The following is a 12,399-nucleotide window of genomic DNA, read 5'->3' as shown; positions in this document are numbered from 1 at the left end:
TACCCCGTAATTGAATGCATCAATCACTTACCGTACTAAACCTTCGTCCCTATCAGAGTTATTATGATAAGTTTAATACCTCGAGATACCCCTGTTTTCACTCTATGAAAGTATAAAAGAGCACATCGAACCATTCAAGTGCTTCAGTTTGTGAAGTTCGAAAGGCGGTCAAGATGAGGACTCTAATTCTGTTTTCAGTTGTGATTCTCTTAGCGTTCTCGAACGCTGAAAAAGTTCGTTTCGATAACTACAAAGTGTACGTAGTGCAAATTGATAATGAGGAACAACTGAATGTGATGCATGAGATTGAAAAGACTGCTTTTTCGAGCTATGATTTCTGGAAGAGTCCTTCCTACGTTGGAAATCCCGTCGAAGTTATGGTGGCTCCACATAAAGCATCCGAATTTGCGGAGATCATGGACTCACTCAAATACACACACAGTCTGAAGATCGCCAACGTCCAGGAGTAAGGATTCCACAGAGTATGAACTATAAGACTTTTTTCTTTAATACTTGTTCTGCTTAGACTTGTTGAGAAACAAGATCCAGCAAATCAACCAAGGAACACTGGTTTCTGGGAAAGATACCAGACTATGGATGAGATCAATGTCTGGATGGATCAGATGCTGGCACAACATGGAAACGTTTTGACTCCCATTACTTATGGAAACAGCTACGAAATGGAACCTATTAGGGGATTTTTGATGTCTTACAGGGTAAAATGATACTGATTTTGCATATATTGATCAGAAGTTTTAACACGCAAAAGAATTTCAGGCCGGAAATCCAGCCATCTTTATTGAATCTACTATTCATGCCAGGTAAATAACCCTATTTTGTAGTTCCTTTTTACGAATTGATACTAAGAATTCGATATCAGGGAATGGATCACTGCTGCAACAACCACATGGCTCGTCAATGAATTCATAACGTCAAACGATCCTGAAATTCGTCGAATTGCTGAGAGCTATGACTGGTACATCTTCCCAGTTACCAATCCTGATGGTTATCGCCATTCCCACGAAGTCAACCGCATGTGGAGAACAACTCGTTCCCGTCATGGACTGCTGTGCAGGGGAGCTGATCCGAACAGGAACTTTGATTTCCGTTGGCAAGGTCAATACTAGACGCAGTATCCTTAATCAATTTCTTTTATATGCTAACGGTTATGTAATTTCAGATGGAAGTGGACCCGGTGCCAGTGATAATCCCTGCTCTCAGACCTTTGCTGGCCCTTATCCATTTTCCGAGCTTGAAACCGGTCAACTTGCTAACTACGTTCTTCAGCGGTTGAATCATATCAAGATGTACTTGTAAGTTTGAAAATATTATTGTGATTATTAGGTAGTCGTTAACAATTTTATCTTTCCGCAGGTCCATGCATAACTTCAGTGAGCTGCTGCTCTACCCATATGGCTGGACCTTAAATCCATCCCCAGATGCACAGAGCCTCCATCAAATAGGACAAGCTGCAGCCGATAGACTTAGGGTGCCATTTGGGACTGATTACGGAGTGCACAGCATAAGCAACTTGTATGTTGCTACAGGAAGCAGTCCAGACTGGGCCTACGGCGCAGCTGATATCAAGCTTACATACGCCTACGAGTTCCGTGACAATGGAACTTACGCTTTCCTTCTGCCACCAGAGCAAATTATTCCAAATTCCATTGAAGTTATGCAATCCCTTATTGGTATGATTGACGAGAGCGAACGTTTGGGCTTTTTGTAAATAATTAATAATTAAATGCAAGAGCAGTTTTGCGAAAAAAAAACAAAGAGCGATTTTATTCTTGAGAGGAAATGATTGCATGGGAATAGAAGGAATTAGAACAATGAAATCTAATAATGGGAACTGGCGCGATTTTCTTGATAGGGAGTGTATCCGGTGTTCGCCAGTGGGAAAAGTGGTCACCCTAAGAAGAAAACACAATTTAGTCGACCACTGAAGAAGGTCCATATTGGGACCGAAAGCTCTGGGCAAGATCAAAAAAGTGTTTTCCCTTAGGGTGACCACTTTTCCCACTGGCGAACACCGGATACACTCCCTATCAATAAAACAATGAACTTCAACTGATCAGTTCTTCGTAGGCTTGTTTCCGCTTGTCTCCAATCATTAACTTGCCATTTATAGAATTTCAACATTCTTGTAAAGATCGTTGATATTTAGAAAAGATTATAATGTAATAATTGGTATACAAGTTCTGATAATTCTAATTGTGCAGTGAATATCCAAAATTCGATAATCTTTCTACGAATTTTCTGTAGATTACTGACGGTAATTCGTATAAGGTCAATGAGATGAACTCCCTCCGGATGCGTCAGAGGGTGCAATCCTTTCAGGACAGGAAAACACAAAATTCTTTGCCAAAGCTTTCGACGCTTCAACGCGTCTTCCTCAGTTATCAATTATGTGATTTGTCTCTGAAATTTTGTCCGCACTGTCTGTCCACTACTCCAAATGAGGATTTACAGGGAAAATCGGGAATTCGTCGCGGGTACTCCTCCTTGGACATTGATCAGAGGCCAACATCCGAGGCCAACCTACGGATATCTTTTATGGGAAGCTACCAAAAGAAAGTGAGGCGACTAAACGTTACGAAAAAGCTTAGTGATCGCTAAGCTAGAGAACCCCAAAAGTGTATGAATCAATCACTTTGTGTACAAAATTCCCAGCCCTATCAGTATTGATAAGTTCAAATCTTCAAGATATTCCTGTTTACATTCTAAGAAAGTATAAAAGACCTCGTTGACCAATACAAGAGCTTCAGTTTGTGAAGTTTGAAGGGCGGTCAAGATGAGGAACCTTGTTGTGTTTTCGGTTGTGATTCTCTTAGCGTTCTCGAGCGCTGAGAAAGTTCGTTTCGATAACTACAAAGTGTACGTAGTGCAAATTGATAATGAGGAGCAACTGAATGTGATGCATGAGATTGAAAGGACCGCCTTCTCGAGCTACGACTTCTGGAGGAATCCTTCCTATGTTGGAAATCCCGTTGAAATTATGGTAGCTCCCCACAAATTGTCCGAGTTTGAAGAGATTATGGAATCTCTGAAATACAACTACATTCTGAAAATCGCCAACGTCCAGGAGTAAGGATACGTCATACTATGGACAATGTGATACGTTTTCTAAAGTGTTCTCTCTCCTTAGACTCGTTGACAAACAAGATCCAGCAAATCAACCAAGGAACACTGGATTCTGGGAAAGATACCAGACTATGGATGAGATCAATGTCTGGATGGATCAGATGCTGACACAATATGGAAACGTTTTGACTCCTATCACTTATGGAAACAGTTACGAAATGGAACCTATTAGGGGCTTTTTGATGTCTTACAGGGTAAGAAAATATTGATCACTACAACGCTGTTTAGTAGTTCTAACTCATGTACCAATTCAAGTCTGGAAATCCCGCCATCTTCATTGAATCAAATATCCACGCTAGGTAAGTATCCTATCTCTCTTACTTCTTTTTACTGTTTGAAGTCTACCAGGAGAGCAATATGTTAACACTTCACTTTCCTCATCCTTCTCCTACTCCTCCAAAACCGTGTTTTTTTTAGATAGTTCGAAAACGTAGTGGTTAGATTTGGGCTAGTTGGAAAGGTTTTGGTATATTTTGCTAATGCTGATAGGGAAGTAGTAAGATCTCTAAACAAGTTTGTTGATCTAGTACAGAGGTGTGCAAGAACCGTTTGAAATCGAAAAAACGTCAAAAGAAACTTGTACGTCAATGGTCAAAACGCTACCTGAATAAACTTATTTTGACGTCTATTCGGTTTCAACGGTTCTTGCACACCTCTGATCTAGTAGACAAATAATGCGAAACCACTTTTAAGGTACAACATCTAAGTCATGAGTTCGAACATTTCACAAAACTGAGAAGGTTTTCCGACCCGTCCAAAATGATTGCAGGGAATGGATCACTGCTGCATCAACAACATGGCTCATAAATGAATTTGTAACGTCAACCGATCCTGAGATTCGTCGAATTGCTGAGAGCTACGACTGGTATATCTTTCCAGTTACCAATCCTGACGGTTATCGTTATTCTCACGAAGTCGATCGCATGTGGAGAACAACTCGTTCCCAGCACGTATTGTTTTGCAGGGGAGCTGATCCTAACAGAAATTTTGACTACCGCTGGCAAGGTTATTATGAGATCGAATAGCCTTGACAGTCATAATGTAGTAACACGTCTTATATTTCAGATGGAAGTGGACTTGGTGCCAGTAATGATCCCTGCTCCCCGGCCTTTGCTGGTCCCTATCCATTTTCCGAGGTTGAAACCGGTCAACTTGCTAACTACGTTCTTGAGCGTTTGGATCATATTAAGGTGTATTTGTAAGTTTTGAAATCTTTTGAAAATCTAGGGAAGTTTGTTGACCGATTTAATTTTTATTAGGTCCATGCATTCCTTCAGTGAGTTGCTTATGTACCCATATGGTTGGACATCAGCTCCAGCTGCTGATGCAGAGAGTCTCAACCAGATTGGACGTGCTGCAGCCGATAGACTTAGGGTTCCGTTTGGAACAGAATACGCCGTTCATAGCATAAACAGCCTGGTCCTTGCCACAGGAACCAGTGGCGACTGGGGATATGGCGGAGCTGGTATCAAGCTAACCTACGTCTACGAATTCCGTGACAACGGAACTCATGGTTTCCTTCTACCACCGGAACAAATTATTCCAAATTCTATTGAAGTTATGCAGTCATTCATTGGCCTAATTGACGAGAGCGAGCGATTGGGTTTTTTGTAAATTAAGAATAATGTAATGCAAGACCAATTCTGTATAAAAACGAATAGCGTCTTTTCTCTTTCGAGTATTTGATTGATTGGAATCGGCAGGACTTAAGACAACAAATTTCAACTGGTAGGCTGTTCGTAGGCTTGTTCTCAAAAACGATCTCATCATTTATGGTGAAATTTCATCATTTGTTTTTGAAAGATTGTTGAGATTAAGATAAGACTAGAAAGCCACAATCGGTAAACAAGGTCAGTCCACTCTGAGTCAGGTGTTCTTTGCAGTTTCCAATTTACTTAGTTTAAAAATGTTAGCGTTGCTTCTCGAATATTTCCAATTTTTATGGAAATCTACCAAAAGGCGTTGAAGTAACTACTCGTTAAGAGTCTTAGTGGTAGCCAATGGGGAGCGCTCCTTATGTGAGCGAATCAATCACTTCGTATACCAAATCACCTCCCTTATCAATGGTATTGTGATAAATTCAAGTCTTCAAGATATGCCTATTTTCACACTGAGAAAGTATAAAAGAGCACATTGTACCACTCAACAGTTTCAGTTGACGAAGTTTGCAGGGCGGTCAAGATGAGGAACCTTATTGTGTTTTCGGTTGTCATTCTCTTAGCGTTCTCGAGCGCTGAGAAAGTTCGTTTCGATAACTACAAAGTGTACAAAGTGCAAATTGATAATGAGGAACAATTGCATGTGATGCATGAGATTGAAAAGGCCGCCTTCTCGAGCTATGATTTCTGGAGGAGTCCTTCCTACGTTGGAAATCCCGTTGAAATTATGGTAGCCCCACATAAATTGTCCGAGTTTGAAGAGATCATGGAATCTCTGAAATACGACTACATCCTGAAGATCACCAACGTTCAGGAGTAAGGAAAATAAAAAAGAAAAATGGATATAATTCGTTTTCTAAAATTTACACTTTTCTTAGACTCGTTGACAAGCAAGATCCAGCAAATCAACCAAGGAACACTGGTTTCTGGGAAAGATACCAGACTATGGATGAGATCAATGTGTGGATGGATCAGATGCTGGCACAGCATGGAAACGTTTTGACTCCCATTACCTATGGAAACAGCTACGAAATGGAACCTATCAGGGGCTTTTTGATGTCTTACAGGGTAAGAGAATATTGATCGATGCCATATTGTTAAGTGGCTCTAATTCATTAATCAATTTCAGGCTGGAAATCCAGCTATCTTTGTTGAATCTAACATCCACGCTAGGTAAGTATCCTATTTGATAGTTCGTTTTTACGAATTGATACTAAGAAATCGATATCAGGGAATGGATCACTGCTGCATCAACTACTTGGCTCATCAACGAATTCGTAACGTCAACCGATCCTGAGATTCGTCGAATTGCTGAGAGCTACGACTGGTACATTTTCCCAGTTACCAATCCTGATGGTTATCGTCATTCCCATGACGTCAACCGCATGTGGAGAACAACTCGTTCCCGCCACGGACTGCTATGCAGGGGAGCTGATCCCAACAGGAACTTCGGGTACCGCTGGCAAGGTTATTATTATATCAATTATCCTTAAGCTGTTATAATACATAGTAATTCTTCCGAAATTCCAGATGGAACTGGACCTGGTGCTAGTGACAACTCCTGTTCCCAGATCTTTGCTGGTCCTTATGCCTTCTCTGAACTTGAAACCGGTCAACTTGCTAATTACGTTCTTCAGCGTTTGGATCATATTAAGATGTATTTGTAAGTTTTGAAAATCTCTTCATTAATCTTTAGCAATTCGTTAATCAATCTATCTATCTTCAGGTCTATGCACTCCTTCAGTCAACTGCTGTTGTACCCATATGGTTGGACATCAGCTCCAGCAGCTGATGCAGAGAGTCTCAACCAGATTGGACGTGCTGCAGCCGATAGACTTAGGGTTCCCTTCGGAACAGAATACGCAGTTCACAGCATGAACAACCTCTACATTGCTACGGGAACTAGTGGAGATTGGGGATATGGCGGAGCTGGGATCAAACTAACTTACGTCTACGAATTCCGTGACAACGGAACTCATGGTTTCCTTCTGCCACCAGATCAAATTATTCCTAATTCTATTGAAGTTATGCAGTCGCTGATTGGTATGATTGACGAGAGTGAGCGATTGGGCCATTTGTAAATAACAAGGATTAGAAAGTATGATTGAAGAGCGTTGGCATATCTAATCTTGTGCGGAATTGAATCAGAGAAAAATAAAGCATTTTGATTGTTGACGTCGAATTTTGGGAATACCCAGAAATTTCTTTACATCCAACGGCAAGTCTGAAGGTTTAAAACAAGATTGATAAAAGAGGCTCGTCTGATAGGATTGTTTGTTTTACTTTGAAAGACCACTCTTGGAGTTTGGGATTTTTCAATTAGATTTATCACCAAATGTAATCTCGAGAAATTGGAACTTTAGTGTTAATTCAACGACTGATAATCTTTAAACGAGGTGTTGGAGATACGTTGCTGATTTCTGAAATCTGGGAAGTCAAACTTAAGAATTGTCAGATGAATCATATATCGTCCATCAGACAAGAGGAAACAGAAAGTCTTTAATACAACTTTTACTGCTTTTACTTATTACTGCCTCAATTTTAACCACAGGCCTTAGATTTAACTTAATAAATCGGCACATAGCCTATTTAAGTTCGATTCTGATTACTTAAAAAAGTATAGTTCGGATAGCTGCTAAAAGAAGAAGTAGCTAAGAAGTAGCTTGAATTTTCCTTTGAAACTTTCTTTAATTATCTTTCTTTTAATTATTTAAAATCCAGATATGAAAAGCTTGAAAATTCCTTAACATCTCCTCTAGTACAGCATTGCAGATTTCTTTGAGAAAAGTTGAGTAAAAGCTTCCCCAAAATCTTCCCAAAAAATTATTTTGGAGTTTTTGATATTCAATTTTTCGCAAAGTTTCTTTCAATAATTCTCTATAAATCCAATTCGCAATCAAATTGATTGATTTTGGCTTCTGGAAAGCTCATAATATTAAATAAAATTCAATTTCAATTCAGTAAAGACGCTTTTCTTCGATGAAAATCCCTGGTAAGCTAAATGTTACCGTTCTTCAATTATAATTTTGTGTTTATGCTTTTTTTAATATTTTATTATATTCAATCCGTTCTATGATACGCCTTTGCTGCGAACCTGGCTATTCTAGGCCCGCGACCCCGTTTTTACCAAGCGGAAAAAACATTGTTCTTGATGGATTTGAGGAAAAAAGAAAAAAAGGTCGAGATAGCGTTTATTAGAAGAGACATCGAAACCCTGAAGGGCCATATCTCTTACCGTTTTTAAGCTTCAGACCAGGGAGTAATCGAAAAACCTGATTATATTGCCCTCTCTTTGATTGTATCGATGAGGATGAGGATCCGGAAATCTTCGGAAACTAGAAATCACTCAGGGAAAATGCATCAATCTTTCCAGAGCTTTTGGCTCAATCTTCAAGCCTTCATAAGTGGTAAAATCTTTATATTTTTCTCTAAGATTGGTTTAATTTGGTCATAATTGTGTGAACCGAGCATAGAATTAACATTTTCCTAATAATTTAACAAAGACTAGCTCCCAGACCAGACACCACGTTAATCCTAAGAATAAAAGAAAAATTGTAAATTTGTAATTGCCAAAAGTAGTGAAAATTGTTAAATTATTAGGAAAGTGTTACCATTCTCTTTCTGTGCCCGGTCCAAATAATCCTGACCAAATTGAGCGAATCTCAGAGAAGAAACTAAATTGATTTTTATTTTACGGCGATTTCCAGATTCTCCTCTTTGATTTCGAATAGTAAAATCTGAGTAAGTAAAAATTGTGGATGTGAATTAAAGCAAAAATGAAAATAAAGAAAGTCTTACCTGTCTTACAAAATGTCCAAGAGACTACCGTAATGAACATGCCGTAATGTTAAAATTATGAGATTTACTCGATGTACAATATTTCTTATACAATTCAAACAGAAACTGCACTTACTAAAACTTGGTATATCAATGTTTGCTTATCACTTAGCACAAAATTACTCCCAAACTGTGTAAAATTTGGTCCTAAAAATTAAAGTTGAATACACAAGAATCCCATTTTACACGAATATTGCATCAACATTTAAGGAATAACTCGTTTTCCTGCTTTTGTAGTGGTGGTTGCCAGCATTCGCCAGAAATTTCAATAAAAATTAGTGTTAACATAAAGAAAATAGTTTTTGGAATTATTTTAGTGACACAGAATTGGTTAAAAGACGTGATTTGATAGTGAAAATATAAGCTAAATTATATGGGTCGCTCAGCGACTTTTGCAACAATTCATAATTCGTGGAAAATTATGTGGAATATCGGTGATTTATGAATTGGAATCGAAGATTGGTGAGTTTTGGAAGCATTTGTGACTATTTATTTTTAGAAATTTTCCTGGAAAATCCTCGGGAAAATATCTTGAAAAAGTGCTTGCTTTGCTCGAAGAAATGCACCGCAAAATGATTCAGTTGTCAAAAAGAAGTTGGCGGACGGTGCCCTTTCCGACATTTATGGTAATGTTTTTGATGTATTTTTGCACGGAAGTAAACAAATTTCCGTAATAAATTCATTAAAAATTATTAAAGAATTGGCCAGTGAAGAGATTTGTGAGAAAATTCTGTGATTTTACTGTTATTTCTTGTGTTTTTTTTTAGTATGAAAGTTGCCCTGGAAAAGATAGCATGCAGACCATATTTGTTGTCTGTTTTGGGGCTCTTGAGGGCTTTTTTATAGTCATTCTGGCATTCTATCTTCTCGGGAAAAGGCCCTAGAAGTTCTAGGTAGACCCCCAGATAATCTGTGTGCTGTTGCGAAGCCCTTCGGATACTGAAATTCATTACATTAAATCACCTAAGTGTTACTGACTGGAAAGTAATTCCTTTTTATCCTTCAAGAATTGAAAAAAAAATTCACATTCTTTACACTGTAAGGATTCTAGAATAGTTTCTGTTTATTTGTAAAGGAAGAAAAGAATAAAAAATTTACAAAAATCATAAAAATTTTCCAATTTTCTATCAGTGTTCGTTCACTCATTGTCTTTTGTTCTCAAAAAAACCATGCAAGTTTCACAAATTTATCATAATTATCTTATTTTTTATATTTATTAGTCCTCTCTCAAGAAAATTAGACAAGAAGAATTCCTCAAGATTAATAAAAATTCCTAAAAACATTTAAAAAAATGCAACATCAGCCACTTTTTTTTAGAGTTGCCATATTCGAATGCAAAAACGACTTTTTCCTTTAGTGGTGGTTTCTCTGAACAAACAATTAAATTAAAGATGGCGAACCCAAAATAATTATGCAATGTGTTTTTCTAAGCCGGAAAAATACTTTATTCATTAAAAGAGCATGATCAAATTCATTTAGAACCTCTTATTGATGTATTTCATTAGTATTTCTTAAAGAAAAAGAAAAACTTACCCTTAAAACTGGGGAAAAACACGAGCAACACAGAGAACACTTTTTTCAGCTCGAAACGTCAAATGCAAAATGGACGCTGAGTTAGGGCCTCCTGCGTTTTTGCACTTCGTTTTCCTGTTAACAGTTAATCGAGAAACCCTTTAACAGTTGATTTAAATCGATATAATGTCGATAAAATTTCCGATAAAGGTCGATGAGAAAGAGACAAATAGTTGTAGCTAGAATTTTACAACTGTCTCTCTCTCTCTAAAATACCCAATTTGGGGATTTATTGTCGAACTTTCAACGGTTTTATCGTTTTATGCAACAACAATATCAGCAAAATGTTCATTATTTATGCTACAATTAAATGAAATGATTTTGTATGCTCTTCGTTTTGTCCTTTTTCTCTAAATCGAAACTGATGTGAAACCTTCTGAGTACAATTTCCGGGAATTGGGAAAATAAATCGATAGAGTTACGTAGGTAATACAAGGTCCTTTAGGAAATATTTCAGCATTTTCTGCCACTCAACTTAGCACATGGAGCTAATGCGTTCTTATTAAATTGTGCCAATCAATAAGTTACGGAAACAATTTCCAAGTAAATGCTTGCAGCACCCTTTCGCGTCATACTTTCAAGGAGTATAATGGCAAAAAAGAAACTTCAGGGTAAGAAAAAGTCTCAAAATCATGTCAATTAATTTATTACATTATGTAAATAACACAATGAATACTTCTGTAATTCACTTCATTCTTTCTCTCTATCAAATAAAACGTTTTCCTCTCTCGGATTCCTGTTGAATTCTTTTCTCACTCAACTCTTTTCACTTGCATTTTCTTTTTTTTTTTTGTAATTTTTCTCTTTTAGTATTTGTTTTTTTTTTGTTCCTATCTTTCGATTTATTAAAACGACCTTAAATCAAATAGCAGTCTTAAAACCTACAAATTACATTATCAATTAATTCATATCTCTTTAGTTTTTTTTTTACTTACACGTCTTCTGTCAACTTTTTTTTTATTCTTTTCTTTTAGAATAATTATAGCATAATTAATAAATCTTTCTATTTTATGCATTTCCTAATGTTTTCTTCCATCATTGGAAGGATATTTTTTTTGTTATTTTCTTGATGATTCCGTGTGAGAAAAAAAGAAAATCCAGCAGTTTAACGTAAAAAAGTCAACGCATTGAATTTTCTTTGTGATTCTTGTTTTTTTTTATTATTTTGGTTCTGGGTTAAAAAGTGCAGGAAATACTAAAATTGTGATTGATATCCTCTTGATTTTCGTATCCTCACACTGAGATTAAACAGTTTTTCTCTTTTTTTTTTATTTTATTCTATTTCCATGGTTCTTAAACAAGAGACATTCTCACTTTTAAAACACTTTTCTAAAATTAAAATTTCATAATTTTTATGTACACTTTTTTCTGTGAAATTTCATTGGGATTTTTTTTCTGTTAAGGACATTTATTTTTGAAATAGACAAACGAGGTTATGTTAAAATGTGAGGTTGTGTCATAACCTAAAAAGCTTTTCTTTTTGGGTCTAATCATAAAAATTCTCAATCCAGAAGGATTTTTCTTAATGAAAATATAACAACTTGTCAAATTTTTCTGATAAATTACGATATTTTTTTCGAAATTAATAAAAATTAAAGGTTATGGTGATATTCCTAACCAAAAAATAAATATCACACTTTTTTACTCTTTACTTATGAAATGTGAGGTTAGGGGGAAGTGGGGCACCTTTGAAATTGGGATTTTTCACCTATTTTTAAATAAAATTGAGCCTTATCGTAATATAATTTAGGTGCCCAAATAGATTGAGAAGCTAAATTACATTATGATATGGCTCAGTTCCATTTAAACATATGAGAAAAATCCCGATTTCAAAGGTGCCCCGCTTCCCCCTACAGGCGGGCGGTATTTTATGTAAGGGGAAGTGGGGCATCTTTGAAGTGGACTAGCTTTAAAATAGGGCTTTTCTTCTATTTTAAATGAAACTGGAACTTATTGTAAAGCTAAAATACATCATGATAAGGCTCAGCTTCATTTAAACCTTGGGAGAAAGAAACCCAATTTAAAAACTACCCCAATTCAAAGGTGCCCCACTTCCCACTATATCGACGACGTTGACAGTTTCTGGAATAAAATTCGAAGCTTTCAAATGACAAAGCTTCCACTAGGTTATGATTTTTCACAGTAAAACCTTACTTTTCGCCAAAACATTTACTCTTTCTTCCTCAAT

At 36.8% G+C, this 12,399-nt stretch overlaps 2 protein-coding genes across 2 annotated transcripts; both read left to right on the top strand.

Moving 5' to 3' along the window:
- The first annotated feature begins 146 nt into the window (after nt 1-146).
- Nucleotides 147-1,776, top strand: LOC129798270 (zinc carboxypeptidase-like). The gene is made up of 6 exons (XM_055841323.1): nt 147-466; nt 527-716; nt 778-821; nt 881-1,116; nt 1,181-1,313; nt 1,375-1,776. Exons 1-6 carry the CDS (start codon nt 174-176, stop codon nt 1,727-1,729), a joined length of 1,251 nt encoding a protein of 416 aa, XP_055697298.1. The 5' UTR covers nt 147-173; the 3' UTR covers nt 1,730-1,776.
- Nucleotides 1,777-2,763: 987 nt separating this feature from the next.
- Nucleotides 2,764-6,883, top strand: LOC129799800 (uncharacterized). Its single transcript, XM_055844020.1, has 12 exons — nt 2,764-3,087; nt 3,149-3,338; nt 3,400-3,443; nt 3,914-4,149; nt 4,210-4,342; nt 4,404-4,747; nt 5,366-5,618; nt 5,681-5,870; nt 5,932-5,975; nt 6,034-6,269; nt 6,333-6,465; nt 6,529-6,883. Exons 1-12 carry the CDS (start codon nt 2,795-2,797, stop codon nt 6,881-6,883), a joined length of 2,451 nt encoding a protein of 816 aa, XP_055699995.1. The 5' UTR covers nt 2,764-2,794.
- Nucleotides 6,884-12,399: the final 5,516 nt, after the last annotated feature.

This window comes from Phlebotomus papatasi, chromosome 1, assembly GCF_024763615.1.
Source record: "Phlebotomus papatasi isolate M1 chromosome 1, Ppap_2.1, whole genome shotgun sequence".
Lineage (NCBI taxonomy): Eukaryota > Metazoa > Arthropoda > Insecta > Diptera > Psychodidae > Phlebotomus > Phlebotomus papatasi.
Note: the sequence above shows the minus strand (reverse complement) of the source record. Positions and strands in the feature narration are given on the sequence as shown.

Bases quoted from the DNA above. Each gene is read 5' to 3' on its own strand.
- LOC129798270 (XM_055841323.1), top strand. From the start codon at position 174: ATGAGGACTCTAATTCTGTTTTCAGTTGTGATTCTCTTAGCGTTCTCG. The intron at 467-526 runs GTAAGGATTCCA...TGTTCTGCTTAG, and splicing joins AAGATCGCCAACGTCCAGGA to ACTTGTTGAGAAACAAGATC. The intron at 1,117-1,180 runs GTCAATACTAGA...ATGTAATTTCAG, and splicing joins CTTTGATTTCCGTTGGCAAG to ATGGAAGTGGACCCGGTGCC.
- LOC129799800 (XM_055844020.1), top strand. From the start codon at position 2,795: ATGAGGAACCTTGTTGTGTTTTCGGTTGTGATTCTCTTAGCGTTCTCG. The intron at 3,088-3,148 runs GTAAGGATACGT...CTCTCTCCTTAG, and splicing joins AAAATCGCCAACGTCCAGGA to ACTCGTTGACAAACAAGATC. The intron at 6,466-6,528 runs GTAAGTTTTGAA...ATCTATCTTCAG, and splicing joins GATCATATTAAGATGTATTT to GTCTATGCACTCCTTCAGTC.